The sequence below is a fragment of the Pituophis catenifer genome, unplaced genomic scaffold, assembly GCF_029215685.1.
Source record: "Pituophis catenifer annectens isolate HBS135680 unplaced genomic scaffold, rPitCat1.0.hap2 SCAF_1, whole genome shotgun sequence".
NCBI lineage: Eukaryota > Metazoa > Chordata > Lepidosauria > Squamata > Colubridae > Pituophis > Pituophis catenifer.
Genome location: NW_027256881.1, coordinates 202,439,817 through 202,466,706, shown reverse-complemented (window position 1 = coordinate 202,466,706; position 26,890 = coordinate 202,439,817). Strand labels below are relative to the sequence as shown.

The 26,890-nt window shown below is 37.8% G+C and overlaps 1 protein-coding gene across 1 annotated transcript; it reads right to left on the bottom strand.

The window, feature by feature from the left end:
• Positions 1-6,785: 6,785 nt before the first annotated feature.
• Positions 6,786-25,913, bottom strand: GCG (glucagon). The gene is made up of 6 exons (XM_070956969.1): positions 25,819-25,913; positions 25,294-25,455; positions 17,646-17,699; positions 12,588-12,725; positions 8,984-9,127; positions 6,786-7,150 (listed from the first exon to the last, which is right to left on the bottom strand). The coding sequence occupies exons 1-6, from the start codon at positions 25,911-25,913 to the stop codon at positions 7,126-7,128; spliced, it is 618 nt and encodes a 205-aa protein (XP_070813070.1). The 3' UTR covers positions 6,786-7,125.
• Positions 25,914-26,890: the final 977 nt, after the last annotated feature.

Sequence of the window (26,890 nt, the reverse complement as noted above, 5' to 3'; positions counted from 1 at the left end):
CCTCCCTCCCTCCCTCCCTCCTTCCTGGTACTTTCTCCATATGCATGTGATCACATCAGGAGTGAAATCCAGCAGATTCTGACAGGTTCTGGAGAACCGATAGCAGAAATTTTGAGCAGTTTGGAGAACCAGCAAATACCACCTCTGGCTGGCCCCAGAGTTGGGTGGGAATGGAGATTTTGCAATATCCTTCCCCCAGGAGTGGGGAGGGAATGGGGATTTTGCAGTATCCTTCCCCTGGAGTGGGATGGGAATGGAGATTTTGCAGTATCCTTCCCCTGCCACGCCCACCAAGCCATGCCATACCCACCAAGCCATACCCACAGAACCGGTAGTAAAAAAAAAAATAGATTTCACCACTGGATCACATACTGTATATACTTCCCTTTCCCTCATTTTTCTAGGCAGTTTTTATTCCAGTCAATAGTTGCAGCTCATCTCATGGCCAAGCTCCTGGAGAGAATGGACAATTATTGCTCCTGCATACATATATTTATATCCCATGTTGTATTATTTATACTGAAACACTCTGGTGAAGAAATGCATCACAGAACTCAAGAGATGCAAAACAAACCACCAGTAGTAAAAGCACAAATCCTGTGCTGGTAGAAGGAAGTAAATTATGCTTATTTCTGATTGCATTAATTCTAAGATGGGGGTGGAGAGGAGACTTCACTCACTCACTCACTCACTCACTCACTCATTCAATTTCTAAAAACAATAGCAAAGATTCTCCCACAAAATAAAATGCAGTCTGTTAGGTTTAATTCTACAAACATGCAAAGAAGAGTTATATATTTAACTGCTGGTAGGAAGGAAAGAAAGGTGGGTGGAGTCCACATTTCACGGATGGAGTATCTCTTGTTAACTTCCTCATTGGTAAACTCTCACAAACAATTCAAAAACCTGGAAGTAGTCATGTTATCATAACAATTATTTGCCAAGGCAAACAACCTAGTGAACTATTCTTCTCCTGGAATGAATGCCATGTTTTATGTGCTCTAATAGGCTTTCTTTGTTTTCTTGTGTGATTGTACCAGTCAATCATTTGATGGTTTTCTATCGCTCAACTTTTTATGGCCAGATTACAAATTTTCCAAGATATGCATTACTTTGCTATCTAAGAGACAAATCCCATTGTATTAGATATATTCAGTCTGCAGAATATATTTGGTAAAACGTGGGTCCTTCTCTTCACGGTGGCACATCACCTTTACCGGCAAAGAATTTCCCCTCCAAATCTGGTTTTTATACCTTAACACAACTGAATGGCTTACTTCCCAGTCGGATTATGAGAAATATAAGAGGCTGTGGTTAGCAGTCTGTCCAATCAGAAGACCTGTGTTTACATATTAGTAGAAGTAAGAAGGTGGCCAAAAAAGATCTTCCTAAAGGATGCTGAAGAAGCATAATATTTACTATCGGTTGCCTCTTTTTTTCAGTCAGAATGGAAAGCAGGTGTCAAGCTAAAGACATGAAGTATTCCTCTCTCTGGTAGATGACCCGGCCGTATGTAAATACATTAAGCAAAACATGGTTTCCCCACCATGTTTGTAGTTGCCCTGCGAAATCACATGCAAACATCTAAAGTCTTTGCACTGCAATATTGCAATGCATGTTTTCTCACTTCCTTTCTCTCTGCGGATCATGACGGTTTGCTTTCTGACACCTCATGCCCCATCTATCATTTTTAAATACATGAACAGGGTATTCCCCCCCACACACATTGTGAGGGCCATATTGTAGCTCTTTCTTCCTCTTTTTATCAATTACTATTTTATGCGAAAATAATAATCGATGCAGGTAGTTGTTACATACTGAATTATATTAGAGCCTTATGTTTTAGTGAAACAGGCGCCGGCTAATTGTAATGAGTAGAGAGGATGGTTTTGAAGGACAGAGGGGAGATCATCTATCAAAGCAACAATCCAATAAATGAGATTGTTTGCCCTGAGGCAAGAAAATGGTTTCAGAAAAGACTTCTGATAGCTGCACCCTGCTTCACATGAAGATAAAATAAGGAGGAAGGGAAGGACAGTGTTACAATAGCTGGCCTAATAAAAGTAACTTTAGGCCTGTGTGATATCTATTTCTTAATCTTATCTATCTGATAGGACACTGACTAATACAATCAATCAAATAGCATTCGTTAAAATGTAGTAAAAGCTATGCTGTGGTATCTTCCCTTCATTCCAAGTGATTTGTTTTCAAGGCAAAAAATATGTATGTCAAAATAACATCCACCAATGTTAAAATGTCTATCCGTCTTCATCTTTAATGACTAACCAACAGGTATCTTATCTTTATTTTCTATCATTTAAGTTAAACTTTTGTTATAGATTTATTTTAATTGTTGACATATAAACATATAAAACCTACATGCATAAATGCCATTCTTTAGCAGCTTTAAAAAAAAGCTCAGGACTGTACGGGTTGGAAACATGTGGAAAAGGCCTTCATCCTGCAGTGGATAGACCATGGCTAAAATGACGATGATGATGTTAATGATAATCTAATATCAAGCTGCGGTGGTGCAGTGGTTAGAGTGCAGTACTGCAAGCTACTTCTACTGATCACTGGCTGCCAGCAATTTGGCAGATCAAATCTCACCTGAATCAAGGTTGACTCAGCCTTCCATCCTCGGTAAAATGAGGACCCAGATTGTTGGGGGCAATATGCTGACTCTGTAAAGCCACTTAGAGAGGGCTGTAAAGCATTGTGAAGCGGTATATAAGTCAAAATCCTATTGCTATTGATAATATAAAGATAAATTAGGTTCTTGCTAGAAAGCTGCATAGGAAATTGTGTTTGATACAATAAATTATTGATACAATATTGTATCAATAATTTATTGTATCAAACACAATGTTACATAATAAATGCAATTAGTTAACAGCAAATATTAAATTATCCAATCTACAGTTTTTAAAACCCTTGTTTAATTTTGCTGGCTTGAATCAGACTTGTCATTTTAAACAACTTTAGTTAGATCTGGACCTTTTGTTTGCTTTCAATCGATGTCCTGACCATTGGGTGACATTTGCACCATAAGTAGAAGGATTCTTAATGAACGCTGAAGTTTCCAATGATTTAAGAAAAAAAATGTTTTTAAAGCAGGATTTTCTAGCAAGTGGCAGTTTTTCTCCCTGGAAATAAGTTAGTCAAAGAAATGGAGCATGCGAGGGAAAGAATATCTTATAAAAGGAACCCCACATAGAACAAGAAGCTGTTGATTTGATTGACAGGTGGATTTAAAGAAAACGTTAACAAAAAGATTTTTCCTTCGGAATACTTTCTCCATTTGCAGAGGACATTTGCACTAGAACACCGCAAGAACCTCAGTGTTCCTTCCCTTATTATCAAAGGGCACAAAAAATGCCTCAGTGGATAACACTGGCGACTAAAGAGTGTGCTATGTTCTTTAGAAAGAAAAACAACAAAACAACAAAAGCAGAAATAAACCAAAAGGCAGCCACAGAGACTGAAAGTTGAAGATAGGACAAGAGGAGTTCTCTAACCCTCTCCAGCTGCAAAATTCTGCCTCCTTCAAGGTTTTGTTAGATTTTGCTTTTTCCTCCCTGCTATTCTTCGGAGATGCTGCCTTTTCAAGGTTTTTTTCCCCCATAGTTTGTTCTGTTCTGTTTTAACAGCTTTGAAATTATGCTGAAAAGTAATAAAATGTATTATCACCAACTCTGGTAATAACAACTCTTTCCCTAGCTGTTTTTTCAGTTAAAAAAAATAAAAATCTCCTCATCAAGTTATTTAATCCTTGCTGGTAGATAGCATTTAAGTACAGGGTGCTTTGCATTAGAGCAGGGCAGTGGTTGGTTGCTACCAGTTTGGGCAAACCAATAGCCGTCGGTGGCGGGAGGCTCCGCCCATCCGCCCGGACACTTCTGTGCATGCGCAGAAGCATTGCACACATGTGCGAGCGTGCGCACGCATACAAGTGAACCAGTAGCAAATGAAATTGAAATCCACTACTGGAGCAGGGGTGTCAGACTTGCATCGTCACATGTCATATCGTGACTTTTCCCCCCTTCGCTAAACCGGGGGTGGGCATGGCCAGTGCATGATGCATCCAGCCTATGGGCCGTGAGTTTGATACCCCTGCATTAGAGGGATACAGTATGCTTTCTCCAGAGTACTTCTTTGATTTGACTCTTAAGGGTTTGAAGTTTTATTATTTATTTAATTGTTTATGAAATGCTTTTGCCTAATGGCTCTGCTGGTACTTTTATGATAATTGGTGGGGTTTTTTTTAATTATTTTATTATTTTCGGTGCTAATGTACATGTATGTTTTATTTAGTTATTCATCAAATTTAGAAGGCACTCACCTCTCTCACAGAAGGACTCTGGCTGATATATAAGTAAAATATAACAACATAACAAAACTGCATATAAACTTATAATAGAGGTGAAGAGAGTTAAAACTGAGAATTAAAAGGTGGTAGGAGGGACTTCAGGGCATAATCAGTCCCACAATGACATGGTCTTCTGCAGTGGTGAAATCCAATTTTTTTTACTACTGGTTCTGTGGGCGTGGCTTGGTGGGCATGGTGTGGCTTGGTAGGCATAGCTTGGTGGGCATGGCAGGGGAAGGATACTGCAAAACCTCTATTCCTACCCCGCTCCAGGGGAAGGATATTGCAAAATTCCTATTCCCTCCCCACTCCTGGGGGAAGGATATTGCAAAATTGCCATTCCCTCCCCACTCTGGGGCCAGCCAGAGGTGGTATTTGCCAGTTCTCCGAACTACTCAAAATTTCCGCTACTACTTCTCCAGAACCTGTCAGAACCTGCTGGATTTCACCCCTGGTCCTCTGTGAGTCCCAAGCAGGATGGCACAGCCAAGTCCTTAGACAACTGTAACCCTAACGCTTGCCTCTGAGGGTGGGGGAATGTTATTCACTTCACCATGGATGGATGGATATACATATGCATATACATATACATATACATATACATATACATATACATATACATATACATATACATATACATATACATATACATATACATATACATATACATATACATACACATACATATACACATATACATATACATATGTGGGGGGTGGAAGGCTGTGCAGGCTGTGTGTAGCTTTGCACAATAAAGCAGGTAATAGATATTCTTAAGCATTTTTTACACATCGGGACTCTTGTTTCAGTAGCAGTCTTGTGGTGTTCCTATTGGCATATCTTAAATACCAGCTCCTGGGGAGTGGCAGCACAAGACAGTTTGTGCCTTTCTGAACCAAACAATCTCTTAAATAAATGCAGCATAATTTTTCTTTCATTCTTAGTTTTTGGTGTCAGCTTTCTAACCTTTTATTGTTTGGGTGAAAATTGACAGAATCGCATACACCTTCTGGTTTTTCCCTCTCTGGTGACTTTATTTCTCCTCAGGATGATGATCACTTTATCAGACACAAGTTCTAAAAAAGTGCATTTATTTTGAATTTTGCATAGTTTGCAAAGGAAAGTATGATTCAGACAATTTTCGTTCCCACCTCCCCTAACAATTTTTTTCAGATGTCGGGCTAAGAATGTTGAGTTTGTACCAGGGATCTATAATTGTAGCACAGTTGTTTCCAGAACATCTTGGGTTAGAGAAAGCTTCTCAGTAAATTCATTTTGTGGAAGAACTATAGTGCTGTAAAAACATTGAGATCACTAGTCTGGCAGAGTTTAATGTTTTTAAAACATCATGATTTTAAATGCAGATGTCCACATACGTCTGGCTGTTTCCTGATGTGCTTAACTTTGCCTAGCTTTGCCTGTGAAAATGCTTCTTTATTACCCACCATCCTGAAAAGTTTAATTTAATGAAATTAAATCCAGCATCAGAAATAAAACTCTTCCTTCTCCTCCTCTTCTTTCTTCTCAGCTAAAACGTGCTGCTTACAGCTGTCTTTGTGGCTGATTACTATATCATTTTAGTATAAAAGCTTTTCATTTTAAAAAGTCTTTGTTTTGTAAGATTTTATCTACAGACATTGTTTAAAAATCTAACTTGCTTTAAAAAAAATACTTTCTATGGCATAAAAATAAAGATAAGGACATGAAATATAATATGGCTAGGTACTAATTCTTGCTCACCTAAGTGTCTGAAACCATATCATTAAAAGGGCCCCTTTTTACTAATTGTAGCATGCGTGGGACTCTCACATTATGGCTATAAAATGGAAGAAAACTACTTGTGGCTTTTCAACAAGGAAGGCTTTTAAAGTTCATTATAGTGTAAAGTAAACACAATCTGATAAGATGTGTGTTTGTGTGTGTATGCATGTGCAAAAATATCTGTCTCCTAAAATGTCAGCCAAATTCAAGAGTAGATTTCTCTTTTTTTAGGTTGCTGGTTTTCAACTCTTATAATTCCCAGTCTGTACTTGGTTGGCAATTATGGAACTTTTCCATAGGGTAGCAGGGTGGAAAGACTGTAACTAACAATAATGAGTTGTTCTCAAAAGAAGGGTCAATTCATCATTCTTGAAAACAAGAATAGTGAACAGAATAGATTTTGATAAGGGTTTTTATTATACATGCAATGTTCTTATAGGACTTTTAAAAGAGACAGCAAAAGTTCAGCTTAAAAAAATGTTGGACGCCCAAAAAGCTGTATAATTTGTTTTATTTATTCATTCATTTATTCAAGGCTATTCACTGATGGTCTGGAAAATGGAGCCTTTTTATAACAAAGGTTTCAAGAAGGACATTTCCCCACAATTTTAACTGCCAGCCTTGCAATTGATATTGGTTTATATTGGTTGGATGGATCATTTTCATATACATATTATCTTTTTAGGAAAAAAATAAAAGCTCTTGCCAGCACATTTGCTTGGCTCCCTTTTGAGAACTTCCTTAAAGATGTTTCAGAAAGATCTGAAAACTAAACATTTTGACCAGTAATATTGCGATTTTGGTTATTTCCAGCTGACAGGGAGACATTCATTTTAAAATCCCTCTGTAGTAGGATAAAATAGTAAAATTAATTTCATTGCAGGCCAAGATCTGTGGTTTTAGAATACAGAGAAAAAGTATTAAAATTCAAAAATAAAATCCAGTGGCTGAGAGTGGATACAGAGAAGATCTTGATGCCATGTTTTTACTGCATCTTATTGGTACTCTCCCTGAAGGTCCCTAGAATCAAAACAGAACAAAAAGTTAAGGACAAGCACAGTGTTAAGTACATTTATACAATTCCTGTAAAGGGATACATACATATAGTTTTTCAATTAAAATGTAGTAGTTGATAACACTTTTTATAAGAATGTAATGGTTTCTGCAATTTTGTATATGTATAATTGTCCAAATTGAATTCTAAAAATAATGCATACAATGTAGCCAAAGTTAAGTCCTACTTGCAGTGTTAGGTTATAACCTTGTATTAATTTTATCCATAATCAATGTTACTTGTAATAATAGCAAATAATAGCAATTGAGCAAATTTACTTTGTCAGACAAAAATAAGATAGAACAATCCAGCGAAAAGTCAGTTCTTTATTTGCTCACATCAAATAGACAGAATCTTGCCAGAGTAAATGTTTACAACTCTCACTCTAATGGCTATACCCTGGGAGATTCTAGGGAGTGGCCTTTTTCACTCTCTTTCTCTGTCTCCTATATAGCTCTGGGCTTTGCTATCTCTTGTCTCACCCCCTCCCTTGGGGGTGCTCCTTCCTTTCTGTGGAATTGCCACTTCACTATAGTCTGTCACAAGTTGGAAGTACCAAGTGAAATATTAAAGAATGCTATGCTAACAGGTGATGCCTTTAAAATGAGAATTCGAAAAGCTGTAGAAAATAAGTTTACTAACAGCTAACATATTAGTGTTGGTATATAGCACACCAGTAGTATAAGCCTCTGGTAGTGTGACACTGTTCTGCAAGAGAACAATAGCAAAAAATAACTATGGTTTGAAAACCTAGCTGTAGACTCCCAGATGCATTTGTGTAATGCCCAGCCCCTGCTCTATATATAAGGCTAAGTGAGTGGACTAAGAGATGCATGTTACGGCCAAGTAAGGATGTAGATTGGTGGATGTGGTCTTGGTCTCCTCTTGGTGATATATCTTTCCTGAACAATGAATCATGATGAAATGATTGTCTTGGCTGAAAAAGGAGGGTACTTTTTTTCCTATCTAATCATAAGATGGTATTATCATTTTTTAGAAATCTGAGATCAAGTATCCATTCAGGCCAAATTTCCATTTAATGGGAAGATAATGCTGTGACTTTGGATCACATATAAATTTTCAGCTTAACCTATATACAGGACTATTGTGAAAATAACATGGGGAGTGGGACCTTACCTTAATAGAGAAAAAAGAAACCCAGGCAATAAAGAAAATATGCACAGAATATCAAGAAGCGTTCTTAATGGTTTCTTCATTTTTTTTCTTCCAAAAACTCCTATCACAGCTTTTCATGCAAAAATAAGACAACTGTTTTTTAATGTACTGTACGCTTTTTTTTTTAAAGGGTGGTTTGCAAAAACCAGATGGTAGCTTGAAGCTACGATAGAAGAAAACACATGGAATCCAGATAAGCTTCTGGAGAATAGCTGTGCTCTTCTTAAAGTAGCATTTTTAAAGAATAAGAGCCATCAGTTCAGGACTATAGGGGTGGGGACAAGTTAAAAAAAATATATCAAGATGGGAGTTTCAATTATGCTGGCTACTGTATTGAGGATTATTATTTTTTACTTCCCCAATGAATACCCCTGCCTCTTTTAAAGCAATGTACATAAGAGTGATTATTGTTTTGTTTATTTATTTAAAAGATTTTTATTGCCACCCATCTCATAACCATGACTCTGGGTAACGTAAAGGGATTACTAAGTATATTATATTAGTCAACCTTATTAAGAAAGTATTGTAATACTACCAGCCAAGTGGAAACAAATGAAAATTTTCTCTCCCCCAGAAGGCAACCTAAGAACAGTAGTAACCAAAATTAGTCAAAATTCAGGTACCTCTGAGTAACTTTTTGGTTAATCAGCCACTTCAAGAATTCCTGGGTAGCTATGTCATCCAGGAGTTTATTGTAATCACTGGTGAAAGTGCCATCTGCATGTCTTCGACCAAGATCTTCACCTGTATGGGCTCCTTCTGAGGATCTTAAAAGGGAAAAATGGACAAATAATATCTTTACACTTTATTAAAAAATAGATGTCAAAGGACCTCAATATACGACTTTTATACTTCTTAACAACCAACCTTCAGTGAAATAATCTCTAGATTACTATTTCATTTATCAAAATCTACTTCTTTTAAAAAGTATAATTAATAAAGAGAAATGTTGTATGCACTTCAAGGACTTTAAGCCTACAGTGGTGCAGTGGTTAGAATGCAGGCTAATTCTGCCGACTGCTAGCAGTTCGATTCTCACTGGCTCAAGATTGACTCAGCCTTCCATCCTTCTGAGGTCACTAACATAAGGACCCAGATTTTGGGGGGAAATATGCTGACATTGTAAACTGTTTAGAGAAGGCTGTAAAGCACTATGAAGCGGTATATAAGTCTAGGTGCTATTGCTAAAGACCAGATGATTATACAGAAGGGATTACAGATCACGTCCAGTTATTTCATTCAAATGAAAATATTTTTTGCTGTAACTAACCCAGATTGAGCAGAATTGTTAATTTATATCAAGCCACACACACACACATGCATACAGTATATACTTGGCTACTACTAAATGCATCAACTTCCCTTTGGAGATTAGTATTTCCATTCTTAACTAGAAAGAAAGCAGTGACACTATTGACTTCTATGAATCCTATGTTTTTCTTCCAACAGTTAATTCTTGTTGGCTGACCTGGGGAACATTTAAACCCATAACTCTTCTTTTAACTCATAATAAATACTTTATTGATTGTAATCTGTACTTGGTGCATAATCATGGGGAGAGGACATTCTGTGCTGATCAATTAACAACCAGGGAACTTTGTTGCAGAATACATTTTAAAATGTTGCTTCATTCTCTGAAATCTGTCTTCTCAGAGGACAAGGTTATTTATCTTATCGGTAAAGAACCTCTGTGTGATACAAGAAAACCTGATTTCATATAGGTTTCTTAACCAATAACATTTCTCAGGATCATAAGTCCCATGTGATACCAGGAATTGCACCAGAATTAATATTTTGTGACAAAAGTTCTTGCTTATATAAGTCAGTAACAGAAAATATATTTTATGAGTCTGACAGTTTTAGCATTACTCTTGGAAACAGTAATTATACAGAGACCATAATTCTCCAATTAAATGTTCTTCTAGTTGAGCCATTCATCAACATTTTTTCCAACTTCAGATTAAAAACAATAGTTGGGGAAGACAGAAATATGTAGATACATCTTACTATTAGCAACATCGGATAATGCTAGTAGTTTTGCCGAGAATTTGTAATATGCGGCTATATTGTTTCCTAAATACTTTTGAAGATCTGCAAGATAAATATAAGGAGAAAGTCCTGATTTGCTCTTATGAACCTGAATGTTTCTTTGAACAGACAGTGTTCCTTTTCACAGAAATACACAGCTACATGTGATTATTCTCATCAGATTTGTATTTTGGATTTCATTAACACAAAAGGAACAAGATTAATTTCAAAGATTTGCCAAGCTATTGTGAAATGATGTGAATTAAAAATATGGGACACATACGAACAGTGCGAAAGGAGCCAATACCAGTAAGAGTAGTAATGCTAATAATATACATGGCACTAATCTAATCCTTTGCCTCTAGGACTCAGAGTGAAGACAGCGTTGTATTCCGAGCATTCTCTTACTTCCTCTGCTAAATCTTACTATTTTCATTAAACAAAAGAGGTCAATTATAAATCATATATGTGCTACGCTTAGTTATTTTTCTCAGCGATGTGTCCCTAAGGAAAATAAAAACAACAACAATGAAGTACAAATAAGGATGTTGTTGGCATGGTGACATAGTGGTTAGAATGCAATATTGCAGGCTCAGTGCCAGCAGTTCGATCCTGACCAGCTCAAGATTGACACAGCCTTTCATCCTTCTTGAGGTTAATAAAATGAGGACCCAGATGGTTGGAGGCAATATGCTGACTCTGTAAATTGTTTAGAGAAGGCTGTAAAGCACTGTGAAAGCAGTATATAAGTCTAAATGTTTTGTAATTGCCTGTCAGTTCTGGATAGCTGCTCTTTATTACCGTATATCAAGGGGACTGATTTCCAATATCAAGCAAAATAAAACAGCAAAAGCTCTAACTTTTGCTGACGCTCACAAAATTGCTTCTTCATTTTAAATTAAAAAATAAATAAATAGATGCATTTGGAGCCTCTATCATCATCATCCTCCTCCTCCTCCTCCTCCTCCTCCTCCTCCTCCTCCTCCTCCTCCTCCAATCTTATTCTAAGAAATGTTCTCAAAGGATGCCCACTGGGTTATCCTAATCAGGTGTTCCAGAAATATCTTTTCGCAGCTTTGCTCCTTAATTTCAAGAGACATAGTTGACTCTCAGAACTTATTTTATTATGCTGATGACGGTGATAATAATAAAATTTTATAGAGTGCCAGTGACATGCACGGTGCTTTTACAATTGTAGACATGAAGAAGTGAGGTCAAAAGAGAAGGTATGGGAAGCCTTGCTCCAGAGAGCTCACAGTCTAAAGGTGTAAAGAAGTACAAAGAAGAGTTGATGTTCACTGGTCAGGCTCTTCAAGCAAGGTGTTCTCCCCCCCTCTCTCTCTGTGTGTGTGTGTGTGTGTGTGTGTGTGTGTGTGTGTGGTGGAGACTGTGGTGAGTGGGATTGGTGGGCTGGAGGGATTGAAGCCAGAAAAATGTTGTTCCAAATGTTCAGTTGCCAAGAAAGATCGATTCGAGTCAGCAGTAGGTATAACGATCCAAGGAGCAAAAAAAGAAGGGGAGGTTGTTTTCGTGAAGATGGTGAGAACACGATGTAGGTGGTTAGTGATGGAGTACAGGTTACTGACAGAGGTGTTGGCAATCTAAAGTTATGGGATGCTTTGAGGCTGGGTAGGGGTAAATATTCAATATACTGCAGAATGAGAGTGGGAAGGTAAAAAGAAAACATTAAAAGGAGTGGAAAGAGACTGACAGTGTGATAATGAGCTTCTCAGCAACTTCTTGAGGATACTTGAGGGAAAGAAGAAGAAGTTCAGGGAGGAGCAATATGCACAAACTTTGGGAAACAAACAAACACATTAGGAAAAAAGCAGGATGCTGGAAAGTAATCAAAGACCTTGTGAGAGATTTGGGGTAACAGATCTGATAATTATAAAAATAAGGAAAAAAATCAGATAAAAAAGAAAGAGAATTCCATTGGTCTTCTGTATGACTTGGCCTTATGGAGAATTTTGACCTATTCATATATGTAACACCACAGTAAATCTAAGACCTGCATTTTAATGGGCATTTAGAATCATTTCATGCCTGCAGAACATCTTTAATTTCAAAAGTGAAGTATGAAATACAGCAAGCAAAGGAAGGAAAATACATTGCAGCTCCACTGAATTTTGATTGGCAAAACTCCCCAAAGCTAAGACATTTTTTTTTTAACAATAGTAACAACAGATGGTTTCTTACTCTCTTCTTCCTCGCCCGTTCACTAACCAAGCAATGAACTCTTTAGCTGCTTGACCTTCCAAGTAAGAGCTGATGTCACTGGTATAGGTGCCATCAGCATGTCTCTCGTATTCAGCGTGACGCCGGGCAAGTCCATTACTAAAAAAAAGAAGAGTTATTTGTTTAGACTCTTACCTCAGTCCCACATTTCTTTCCCAACATCTTTTTTTCATTGATCCCTATATGATTAGTTTGAATATGTCTTTGCAATGTAGCGTGAGGATGAAATAGGAGAAAGAGATAAGAAATAAAATACGTCTGTTGGACCACACATATCCCAATGGCTGGTGTTTCTGAGCAATCACTAAGACTAGGAACAGGTTTAGATTTACCATACCAAAGGGCAAGACCAAAGATGAGAGAAAAAGAGAAATCAGATGTTAAGATGGATGTCTTTCTGGAGAAAAAAAAATGGATTGTAACACAATCCTAAATTGCATTAACAGAGGGATACAATCAAGATCAAGTGAGGTACTAATACCACTCTATAAAGCCTTAGTTAGACCACACCTAGAATACTGCACCCAGTTTTGGTCACCACACTATAAAAAAGATGTTGAGACACTAGAAAAAGTGCAGAGGAGAGCAACCAGGATGATTAGGGGACTAGAGACTAAAACATATGAAGAACGGTTACAGGAACTGGGCATGGCTAGTCTAGTGAAGAGAAGGACCAGGGGAGACATGATAGCCATCTTCCAATACTTGAGGGGCTGCCACAGAGAGGAGGGGGTCAACCTGTTTTCCAAAGCACCTGAAGGCCAGACAAGGAATAATGGCTGGAAACTGACCAAGGAGAGATTCAATCTAGAAATGAGGAGGAACTTTCTGACAGTGAGAACCAATCAACCAATGGAATGGCTTGCCTTCGGAAGTGGTGGGAGCATCAGCACTTGAGTCTTTCAAGAAAAGATTGGATTGCCATTTGTCAGAAATGGTGTAGGGTCTCCTGCTTGAGCGGGGGGTTGGACTAGATGACCTATAAGGTCCCTTCCAACTCTGTTAATCTGTTATCTGTTATCTGTCAGAGAAGATGAGGGATGGCATCATATTTCATCATTTCATCTTTTATGCATTACCCCCAAACAATCTTTCTGGGTACTCTTTCTTTGCAACCCACATAAAAACTATTCTATATGGAAAAGAGAATGGGTACCATTTACTGCAGTGAGAGCAATTCTGTCCCCTGCAGCTCTCAACATGTCCTTAGATGCCTTCATTGACAAGGTTCCTGAAATGGGTTTCGCTCCTTCCAAAAGCTTATTTTACAAGCTTACAATATTTTATATTTTATTTTTTTTTGGCTTTTCCGAACAGACTCATAACCAAGGGATTGTGTACTTCGCAGTGAAATGATACACGACTCTCTGACAAATCACATTCTATTTGCTTTGTTAAGTTTGTTTGACTACCCAAAAATATCTCGAGGTGCCTGACAAAACGTTTTCCAGGCATGTAAAAGGAAGATGCATTACAGAATAAAAGCTCAACTGAAGGACTCTGGTAAAGAGGCCCCCAAGCACATTATTCATAAGTCACAGTAGGCTCACTTTATATAGGTATTCTCTAATATCTAACTTGGCAAACTTATCACGGGAGCAATGAATGAGTAACTTGTTAAGAAATCATGTGTGTCATCAGATATTGTTTATAACTCAAACACATGTACCCATCTGGATCTGTTTGCAGACTTTGACTTAGGCTAATTTATGGCCTTGGCATACAGTCGTCCAAAAACAATAATTTGTTTTTCAATTGACAAATTGAAGCACTATCATTTTTTCCCCCTGATGAAGATTAATAAGGCTTCAGGTTAGAACAACTTATATGAGAAAGGTATACAGGTAGTCCTCGACTTACAACAGATCCTTTTCAGTACAACGGCACTGAAAAAAAGTGACTTATGACTGGTTTTCACAATTACGACCATTGCAACATCCCCATGGTCACATGATCAAAATTCGGAAGCTTGGCCACCGACGCATATTTATGATGGGCAGTACATACATACATACATACATACATACATACATACATACATACACACAAGTATTCTTTTTTATATAAATGGCAGGGTGGTGGGAGGGAGAGACAGAAAATATGAATATATATGCATTTAATTCATATAGAGCAGGGGTGTCAAACTCAAGGCCCAGGGGTCGGATCCAGCCTGCGGGATGCTTAGATCTGGCCTGTGGGGCCACCCTGGAAATAGCGAAGGACTGGCCCGTGGTGCCTTTGCCAGTGAAAACGGAGCTCAGAAGGGCCACATACAGATCTCCCAAGCTCCATTTTCACTGGCAGATGGTTGCAGGAGGCCGTCGCAGCCGCAAACGGAACTTGGGAGCCTGTTTTCACTGGCAGAGCACTCGGGCCGCCACAGATGCCCTCAACATGAGTGATGTTGAGCTGGCCACACCCACCCTGGCCATGCTTCCCCGCTTCCCCCCCCAAGGTCAAACACAACCCTGATGCGGCCCTCAATGAAATAGAGTTTGACATTCCTGATATAGAGTATAATTAGTTTCTTTTTCATGTATATTTTGTTGGGATGTTTTGATGTAAGCCTGTATAAAGCGCTGTGAAATGTTGACAAAGCATTCCTTCACACATTACATGCTCACCAAATACAACCATTTTAAATTGAAAGAAATGCTTATGCAGATATATCTTGGGGTCATAGTTATTGTTCCCCACAGTATGCACACATGAATAATGTGACGGCCGTGGCCAGGGGGGCTTTTTATCAGGTCCGCCTGATTTGCCAGTTGCGTCCCTTTCTGGATCGGGATTCCTTACGCACAGTCACTCAGGCACTCGTCACTTCCCGCCTGGACTACTGTAATGCTCTCTACATGGGGCTCCCCTTGAGGAGTACCCGGAGGCTCCAACTGGTGCAGAATGCGGCCGCGCGGGGGATTATGGGAGCGAGGGGTCGCTCCCATGTGACACCTCTCCTGCGTGAGCTGCATTGGCTTCCAGTGGTCTTCCGGGTGCGCTTCAAGGTGTTGGTTACCACCTTTAAAGCGCTCCATGGCATAGGACCTGGGTACTTGCGGGACCGCCTTCTGCCGCCGATAGCCTCCCACCGTCCAGTACGCTCCCACAGAGAGGGACTCCTCAGGGTGCCGTCGGCCAGGCAATGTCGGCTGGCGACCCCCAGGGGGAGGGCCTTCTCTGTGGCAGCCCCCGCCCTCTGGAACGATCTGCCCCCGGAGATAAGAAGGATATCGGATCTTCGGGTCTTTCGCCGAGCCCTGAAAACTCTTCTTTTCCAGCAAGCAGGGCTGGCGTGAACCCCGCCCCCCTTTTTTAGTTTTTAATGGTTATTAATTGTTTAGTTTTAATTTGTTAATGGGTTTTAATTCGCACTGTTTTAATTCGGGCCAAAGTATATAATTCTTTTAATTAATTTTAAATTTTGTATTGTTATGTATTTTAGTTTTGGCTGTGCACCGCCCTGAGTCCACTAGGAGAAGGGCGGTATATAAATTGAATAAATAAATAAATAAATAAATAAATAAATAAATAAATAAATAAATAAATAAATAAATAAATAAGAAGCAGAGGCTTTGCAAACTTCCAGCATTTGCCTCTGCATCATGTGCCATATAGCCCACATGCTGTGATCTTTTGAAAGAACATATTTGCAAAACAAATGTGCAGATGGTTGTTGACGCCAATTTAACTTACCTGTGTCCACAATATAATATTCGGTAATTTGGAATATGAGCCAGGAAGGGAGTTACCTCAAGTGTGGAGTATATGCTTGAATGCAAGAGATTCCAGATGCAGAGTACAAATGGGGCTTAGCTATCCCTTTCGGGTCAAAGCCATATTGTACACCCTTCTTGACATTGGAAATGATTGACATTCAGCTGACATATGCCTCAAATACCAATGGCAAAACTTCTGTTCATTACAACACTGAACTTCTGCAGAGTTTAGAGGTTGTGGATGGGGTGGGAGGAACCATTCTCTCATTGGAAGTGACTCCAGCCTTTCTCTGCCTTTTGTTTTTCTTCCTTCTCCACAATCTTAATGCCACCAAGCCATAACACTGGACTTCAATAGAATACTGGGGTGGCATGTCATCCAATTAATGTCCTTTGTAACATTTTCTTGAGCCACAAGAATAAATGTGCCAAGTGAAGAACTGAGGGAGAGAGAGAAAGGCTTGGTCTAGATGCCAGTTTTTGCATTTTCCTATTATTTGGCTGGAGAAAATCTTATTTAGCTCATACAGAATTCGCAGTGGCTGTTGAGAGGGCTACCTTTATTAACTAACTAACTAACTAACTAACTAACTAACTAACTAACTAAGTACAAAACACAGAGTATAAAACTGTTTTCCACTGCCTAGGACTCCTGAGATAATGGAATTCGTTCCTAACATCTACTTGCTAATACTTGCTAGAAATTGGGAGTTAATCCAAGTCAACTGGAGGGCAACTTGTTGAAGGATGCTGCCCTGAGGAATCACTGCTGATCAGACTAGATTACACTGTGCTAGATTGTATAAAGTAACTTTGGCTGTAACAATCATATGTTTTGCCTGAAGTATGAGTCAATGGAATTTATTTGATCTATATATGCATATCTGTATGTGCATGTGTGTGTGTGTGTGTGTGTGTGTGTGTGTGTTATTTAAGCTATTTAGATTCACGTGTTTGAAAAGGGATAAAAATGCTTATAATAAATGAATAAAACAAATACATGCTCATCAATAGTGTCACCAATTTAGGCAATGCAATCAACCATTGAGATAATTTCTGTCCAGATGCCCTCTTTTTTCCCCGACAGCATAATGCAACTGCCAGCATCTGAGCTGGCAACGGCTCATTTGGTTCATGTGCACCAGTGTGCTGCAAACATCTCTGAAATAAGGCCAACGTTTTAAGGAATGTGCTACTGTATTTGCAATTAAGGCAAATATTAAAAAATGATCCAGTCAAGTCAGCTTACGATCTATTTTTGCTGCATCGCCTGTATTTCACAATGTATTTTAGCTGAAAATACCTTGCGAGCTGATCCAGGAAATTTTCTTTCTCTCTGTCTTCAAGTCCTTGTTGTCTGTGGCAGAGACCCATCACAGTTATTAAAATGGCATTTACACAAGTAGAAAAAAAAACCACACAATATCCTTAATTAAACATTTCTGTGATACTGAAATGACAGGAATAATTTTTGGACAAGAACCCCATATATGAAGCCTATCACTTCTGTATTTAATTCCAGACAGATTGTAAATATTTTGTGTTTTATTAGCTACAATATTTATGCTTGGAGTAAACTTAATTGCTCAATCAATCTATCCTGTGGCTAAGGGTATTCAGTCTTATAAAGTTTTTTTCCTAGATTAGATCAGCTACAAAACCCCCCAATATATAAGAACTTTAATTCCCCCTTCTCTAGAGTATTACTTCTCTAGAATTTACTCTCTAGAATACAGAAAATATCCAAGAAAAATTCCAAAATTGACAAAACCTAAATTTTGAATCAAAGAATGAAATCACTTTCTGTCTGAAGAAACACTTGTTTCCATTTGTAGACCTGTTCAGTTGCTCATATGTGATTTGTTATTGAGTTATTCATTATTTCACAAGGCATTCAAAAGTGCCTTCTGCAACAAGCGTGAATAAATGGATTTATTATGAACTAGTACTTATATAATTGCTCAAGTTCACAGTCAATCATTTTTCCAGCCTGGTGGCAATGATCAAGTCTTGAACGACCTTTCGTGAACTGATTGTCCTGTTCATAGGTTGAAGCTTTGTTTGCAACCATTTCTCTCTATATTGTAAAGATTTCTTACAGGAATGATCCATATTGAATGAACATGGAGTGCTGGAAAGTATCAAAAATAAATAAATAGCCAAACAGGAAATGTTCGTTCTGTGAATCAGTTTGAACAGAGCTTCTTTCCTATGAAAGTTCAAATTTCTCCTATAATTACCGTATTTTTCGGAGTATAAGACGCACCTTTCCCCCCCCTAAAAGGGGGTGAAAATTTAGGTGCATCTTATACACCGAATGTAGCCCTGCCCATCCCTTGGCCTCTGCCTTGCAGCAAGTTACCTCCTTGCAAGCAGACAGCAAGAAAAAACAGCTCCTTTCAGCTTCAGAACAGTCTAATTAGCACAAGTTGATTGGATCGGCCTCCTGACTCTCAGCTGATTTGCTCTCAACTGTTTTGCACAGGGCTCTGCTGCTTGCTGCAAAGAGGTAAACTGCTGGAGCAGATTTTTTTTTTCCTTGTGCTAATCAAGCTATGCTGAAAACGAAAATGAAAGTAAAACAGGCTGTTGGCTGTTTGCTGTTTGCTGCAAGGAGGCAAAATTGAGCAGAGGCAGAGGGAGATTTCTTTTTCTTCTTTTCCTCACCAAAAAAGGTAGGTGCGTTTTATACTCTGGTGCATTTTATACTCCGAAAAATACGGTAATCCTTAAAACCAAATAATTGGTCCTAAACATCCACTCATCTTGTTGTGGATTACTGCAAAGAAACATATCATGGAAAAGACTATTAACTGCCTATTTCATGATCCACTCAAAAGGGACAATATAATCTTATCTCTCCTACTTGATTAGGAAATCCTTACCATCAAATCACAGTTATACCCCCCCACCCCCATCAATTCCATTCTTAGGCATTTGGCACCCTCAGTTTCATGTATTTTTTTTTACTTACTTGCAAAAGAAATAAGTGTCCAGGGATCAAGTCAACAATCAAAATTAAGGGGAAACAATTCACTGTCTTCTTGATGTTTCAAACTACAATTCCCAGTTCTGGCTGGGGCAAATAGGAATTGAAGCCCAAAACATCTGAAAGGCAACAGATTTGATGTACCTGGTCAGTGTATTTGGTCTATGTTCTATTCAAGAGGAATCCTTTCAATTTTTCACCAAGAACATGCTGGGAACTCAGAACTATTTACTGGGAATCTGTCCACATTTGTCTCTGGACATGTGGCTAGAAACCATGGTCCCTCATACCTGGAGGGTACTAGGTTGCAGAGACCTGGTACAGGATGATGGCAAGGAGATCCCAATAATCAATTCAGCCACAATGACAACCTTTTAATAATTCAGCCTAATTTAATTAATTGATCATGCCCAATCACTTTCTTCCTGTTGCCACTAAAAATTGCATGGATAAGTCCCACCGCGGTCAATAGACAACTATAAGAAATTTGACTTAGGGAAACTCAAAGAACATTTTTAAAGCAACATCTAATTAAGGCATTGAGATGAAACAATTACGTTATTGAAACTGAGAGAAGACATAAAAGAAGCAAAATAATATACACAACAATGGAAAAACAATAGAGGATGAAGTATTTGGTCACAATGACCCAAATACTGATGAGTCAGACAGTAAAGTACCAAATTACTTTGACTGTCAGCATTAGAAATGGCGAATGAAACAAGCATTGGAAGAGATGATTAATAAAATTAAAATCCACAAACTGTATGTTTCATTTTGGGAGTTGCACATTATTCTCAGTTCTAGTAATATACTCCACCACAAGAGCTCCCCAGACTGTATGCTAGGGAATTTTGATTCTAAACTGCTCAGATAAGATCAATCATCATGGATCTATACATCATATTGTAGTTCATACTGGGCAGTCGAGTTGCACAAGAACTTTATATGCTGTCTACAAGCAGAGCAGATTAAACAAAACAAAACTAAAATACTGTTGGGTGAGAACTAGAAGGAAAATTAGCTGACTCTAAATCGTTGTACGTAGTGTTAGATTTCAAGGCTTTTCTGCCTTGTATACAAGCAGAAATAAGATTTGTCAGAGTTCGGTGATAGAATAAACACTTTACACGCACTCTTAATTCAGTGTAGGATATCTCCGGTTATAGAGTCATTTAGCAGCTGATTAAAAATGGACCTGCTCAAAATTCTAAGCAGCCATTGTCTCAAAGGTGCTTTTTCAAGAGGCAACTGGATTGCTTTTTCCTTGAGGAGGAAGAAGACATTTTGCTTCTCATCTAAGAAGCTTCTTGGACGAGAAGCAAACTTTTTCTTCTTCTTCTTCTTCCTCATGGAAAAACAGTCCAGGTGAAAAAGCACCTTTGAGTGTTTAGTGTTCTGGTTTAATAGAACTTTCTTTTGGGAGAAAGACCATATCTTGAGGTAGACATATAAACTGGCTCCATTTTAAAGACTGGAAAGTCAATCCTACAATATGACAACATTCAGTTTTTCTTGATTGTATCACAACACTGTAGTATGTCATTATATTCCAATATATTTTTTATACATACCGTGTTCTGCTTAAGGACAATAAACAGTTAATCCAATTGTCTTCTATTTAAACTCTAGCAGGTTACCAAATTGAGCCTACATTTGAGTTAGAACATCTGGAAAGCTTTTTCAATCAGTTGTTTAAAATGATACTTTTTCAGAAATAGTTTTATTAAGACTTCTTTTTCTGCTATACGTCTGTTAGTAGATAGATTTTAAAGTACATTTTAGGACAGTGGTTTTACACTATTGGGAAGTGTATATCTGCGTGCATATATGGGCATGTGTAAAATAAGAGTCAACATACTGAACTCTGAAAAAAAAGATCTACCAGATTGGAACAATAGGCATTAAAATAGCAAATTTATTTATTTATTTATTTGTTTAAATTTCTATACCGCCCTTCTCCAAATAGGACTCAGGGCGGTGCACAGCCTAAGTAAAAACAAAGCATACAAAATTTAAAAAACAGTATTAAAATAATTAGATATTCTGGCCGTAAATTAAAACAACCCAATTTAAAACCAATTTAAAATTTAGCTCAAGCCAGCCCAGCTAGTATGATTATAGTACACAGCCCCATTGTGACATGAAGTAAAAATCTTCAATCTATCTACATTATCATTAGGGAATGATATTGACCAGGAAAAGGATGTTGAAATTAATCAGCATGTGAAAATTGGGAAATGATATAGTCTGTATTAAGGACCATCTCAAAATTTTAACTTCAAGTATCATACTGCCAATATACATTTGCAATGCCATACTTGCAATATTATGCACAGTTCTAGCCACTTCACCTCAAAAAGGATATTGCAAAGCTGGGAAAAGGTGTTTTAATTTTATCTTCACACTCACCAGTTCTTCCCTAAACAGAATACACCCACGCAGCACACTTGGCGAATTTTCATGCTCTAAGAAAAGCCATTATAGAAGAGACTGTACAGGCTAAATTATGTCTTAGCAAGCTGTGAAAAAGCTGTGAAAAATGTGAATTTTGTGTTAGAGATCATTAGGAAATGGGCTGAAAAATAAAACTGCCAATGTTATACTGCTTTCATAAAAATCTATTGTGCAGTAGTTTTTGTTGCTATAATTCCAAAATGTCATAGTAGCATCGAGGAAATTGGAGAAAAGACTGATTAAATACCAAGAAGATGACGTCCAATTCCCTAATACAGAAAAATGGCAAAAATTGTTTGTTTTTAAGTCATGGCAACTAAACTTAGGTACATGATATAAGAAAATGGACTCCACCAACCTTCAATATTTCAACTGCAGAACATCCGATGGAATGTAATACTATAAAACTTAGGAGAGATCAAAGAAATTCTTCTTTTGGATTTTTTCTTTTACCAGAGATTGATTAAAATCACAGCCGATTTGGCTAATGGTATCAAAGAATGCTATTCATAGTGGCAATACTATATCTTCTAAAAATTCTGTTTCTAAACTCTAGGTAGAAAGGTGAACTAGAAGTTTCCCAAGTTTACAAGAATTGTTAGATCAAAGTAGCCCAGTATCTCTTGATAGTGGTAAAGAGAACAATATCCACTGAATTGGAAAAATGAGAGGAAAAGTCTAGCATTTTAACCCTAAAGGACTGACCTATAGATAGGTGCAATTACGTATATGGGAGCATATATGTATATATACGTGTACTTGCTTTATGTATATATATACAAAGCAAGTACACCCACTTACTCTGGACATAGCTTCATTTTTGCCTACAGTAAAGAAACTAATCATGCTGCTAGAGATAAGATTTCTGCCAAGAAGCCAACTCCCCTGAACATAAGAGTTCAGGGCTTGGAAAGATTTAGCATCACAGTGACAGAGTTAAAGGATCCCCTTAAAATCTACTTGGCTTTATGGGAGAAGAACATAGCAGAATAGTTAAGCCTTTGAACCAGGAGGGTTATTAAATGCTTTTAATTTGCAGTTGAATGTACAGTATTGGTGTATGTTTGTATATGCAACTCTGAATGCAATGTCTTCTGGTACAGTATATTGTTACTTGAAGATAAAAATCTGTGGAATGTATAAATCTGTATGATTTTATATAAACATTTTGCAGTTAAAATTTCAGATGTACTGATTACAAAATTATATTTTATGGGATTACAATTACATTTTGCTTCAGACTCTAGCAAAACTAAACTGAGTGGGAGTTCATGGCTTTAAAGTAACAAATCTGTAAATTACTTGAAATGGAATTGACATCAACTTTAAACCCTAATGTAACAATGGACCCTAAATCTAAAAGAGAAGCTGAACAATTTGAGCTGCTGTATTTGGTCTTAAGGTATGTAAAGCTAAAGAGTAAGTTCTTCTGGTACATGCCAACAGTGAAGTGTTTGGATTAAGAATCAGTGATGCTTCTGTCAGAATCTATATAGTATAGCCATCCTTCAAACAGGTAAAGTCTTTACTAAGCTTCTAGAAGATTTGGACTTCAGATTCTGTAACACTCCACTCTGAATAGTACTAATAGAGGTCTATGGGAGATAAACTTCGGGAGACCGAAGTTGGGAAAGCTGTGCTAACATCACATGATTTGCACCCATGAATCACATGGGTCTTTTGAAGCCTATACAGGTAGTTCTCGACCTATAACCATTCGTTTAGTGACCATTTTGAAGTTACAACGGCACTTCAAAAAGTGATTTATGACCTTTTTCACATTTATGACCATTGCAGCATCCCCGTGGTCACATAATCAAAATCTGGACATTTTGGCAACTGCCATGTATTTATGATATGTCCCAGGGTTGTGTGACATGTTTTGTGGCCTTCTGACAAGCAAAGACAATGGGGAAGCCAGATTCATCTAATAGCTATGTTACTAAGCTAACAACTGTAATGATTCACTTAACAAATATGGCAAGAAAGGTCATAAAATGGGGCAAAACTCACTTAAGAAGTGTCTTGCTTAGCAATGGAAATTTTGGGATATATATATATGTATATATATATATATATATATATATATATATATATATATATATGTATATATATGTACGTATATATGTACGTACATATATATATACATATATATAAAAAGTGTTTTTCTATCAAGGCACCTGGTCTATCCCAGCATGTGGGAGGGAGCATACTGCATCCCTTTTGCCTTTCAGCTCCAATCCAGGAACTCTCAAGCAGTCGCATTCACAACAAACCATTTTATACCAAATTTATATTTTGCTGATAAAGGAATAAAGGGAGACTAGTATGGATCTATTTCAAGCTATTTAGCTCTCATCAGCTAGCCATACCCTTACTTGGATTCAAACTTGGGCTGCCTGAATGTTAGGCAGTATTAACCTCTGAGCCACAGGTTCTCCTCCCTTCATCAGCTTGAGCCAGGGGAGAGATTATCTCTCTCCCCATATATATAAATATGTATGTATGTATGTATGTATGTATGTATGTATGTATGTATGTATACAGTATATATACACTGTTCAAAAAAATAAAGGGAACACAAGCAGAAGACATCCGAGATCTGAATGAAATAGCCTTATTAAATACTTTGTTCATTACGTACAGTAGTTTTGTGTTCCCTTTAGTTGTTTCAGCAGTGTATAAACTACTGTATGTAAAGAACAAAGTATTTAATAAGGCTATTTCATTCATTCAGATCTTGGATGTCTTCTGCTTATGTTCCCTTTATTTTTTTGAGCAGTATATCTGTAAAATTTGAATACACACACACACACACACACACACACTCATACATACAAATTTTACAGCCAGTATGAGGCCTTGTCTATCTAAATTTCATTTCACGTCATCAGGGAGACAAACTATGCCCCACAAAAATGGGAATACCTTTACTAAGGCTAGTGAACAGAGGATATGACCATCAGGATATTTTCTTATTTATGTCCTCTTCTTTCATATGGAAGTTGCACATATGGAAAGTAGTCACTGTTGCATAATCCCCATTCATTTTAGTGAATGCTCATAATCCTCCATTAATTAATATCTGTTTTCCACATTCGAAATATGCCCAATATTCAAATCTTAGGCTAGAGAATGAGAAAGTGGTCATATGAAGAAACAGTTCCTGAGATAACTCCAATATATGAAAAATGTCTCTATTTAACCTGAACCCAGAAGGATAGGTTGCAAAGTTAGAATGAATGGATAGATGAATGGATGGATGAGCTGGCTTGATGGAAGACTTTGGATGGACAGATGGATGAATGGATGGATGAACAGTAAAGCTCTTAAGTCTTGCTTAAGTTCTATGAATCTTATGCATAAACTTAATAAGCTAGAGTATCTGTCCATATATTTCATCATGCCTTTCTTTGAGTTTATATGTGATCAAGTACTTTGTGTGAATTTATTTCCCAGTGAAGTAGTTTGTAAGGGGTTCAGGTTGGGCATTCATTTTGCTTACCCGCTTCTTTTAGTGTTCATTAGCCACTGTACAAAATCTTGAGCTCGTCTGGTGTCCAAGTACTTGCTGTAATCGCTGGTGAATGTACCTTGTGAGTGACGTTTCACTTCATTCAGCTGTCTAGGGTCATCTAATGGTTCAGCCTGGGAAGCTTTGAATGATCTATAAGTGTGGTTTGTAACAAATTAATTGCACTGAAGATTGCACATTTGAAAGGTGCTGCACGGTGTATCGACCTCCTTCGAAGATATAGATGCATTCTAAAAATAACTGCTATTAGAAAGGGTCATTAGTCGCCTAATTACTACTGAGTAACAGGAAAAATAGATGCTGTTTAGACAACAATAAGAACTATGGAAAGCATTAATAACTTGACATGTTGTTGACTTATCCAGTTTTCAGAGGTAGGGAAAAAAAGCATTAGTCTTTTAAAAGTATTTCCATTTCTGTCTCCCCTCCAATACAAGAACAATCCATTGTCCACATTTGGGTTTCTATTGAATTTTTAAAAAATATGACATTTACCTGGCTTTCTCTTCTGTCTCTTGAAGAGGGCTTTGCCAGCTGCTCTGAGCAATCATTAAAAGCAATCCAGCAACGAAGCACCAAAGTCCTTTCATTTCTGCTACCTGTAGACAAGGAATGAGGAAACATAGTCAATCCAACATATTTCAATCCCATTTGTATGTAAAGGTGAGAGTGGTGTGGTGGCCTAGCGGTGAAGATGCTTGCCTCCTACTTGGAAGGTTGAGAGTTCAATCCTAGGTAGTGATGGATATTTCTCTCCTAGGGCACAAAGAAAAAATATCTGCTGTGAACTCTGTGTGGTGTCAGGAAGGGTATCCAGCCAGTAAATGCTCAGCTCCATTCAGTTGCCTTGGTTCTACCCTGAATTAAGGGATCAAAAGGTCAGAAAAGGGAGTTTTTTGTATATAAAAGTGATCCACCTGACTTCAAGCCATTTAAGGTTGATTCGAACAACATGTTAGTGCAGTGAAGCCAATCACACTGAATAGGAAACAATCTTGTGGTAGATCTCTTCTAGCTCAATATTGTATACTCAGATAACCAACGTTCCTTTCTACCCCTTGTACAAATCCTTTTCACTGAAGATGCTGGGGACTTGGTACTTTCCACTGGCTAAGCCTTAGTGACAACAATCACAACCACATGACTCCATGCTAGACTCTACAGACTTGGCAGTTACAACCCAAGGCAAAGTGCTCCTACCCAACTTTTTAAAATATTACCTTAAGGCCACATGTTTGTTTTGAATTTCCAAGGACTCTTTATCAGCCAACATAGCTAACAATTAAGAAAAAAGTGTGCATGTGTGTGAGGGGAACCCAACTAGATTAAGTAATTAACTTGACAGCGGGTTCCAAATATTATAATATCAAGGAAAAAAATCCACTCACAATGGACGCAGTGCATTACCATTGCAAAACCACTAAAATCAACTAGAGAAGTTTCCCTGCATTTAGGAATTCAGCATTAGCCTGCCTTGGTGTGGAATAAAACTTCTTACCATTGATTTCCATTTCTTCTGCCACCAAGCAGTAAAATTCTAAACAAATCTTTCATATCCTGTTGAAAG

Excerpts from the sequence above, each read along its gene's own strand:
- GCG (XM_070956969.1), bottom strand. The coding sequence starts at position 25,913 with ATGAAAGGACTTTGGTGCTTCGTTGCTGGATTGCTTTTAATGATTGCT. Across the intron at positions 17,700-25,293 it reads ATGAACACTAAAAGAAGCGG|ACAACAAGGACTTGAAGACA; the intron begins GTAAGCAAAATG and ends TCTCTGCCACAG. Across the intron at positions 7,151-8,983 it reads AACCAAAAAGTTACTCAGAG|GGACCTTCAGGGAGAGTACC; the intron begins GTACCTGAATTT and ends TTTTGATTCTAG.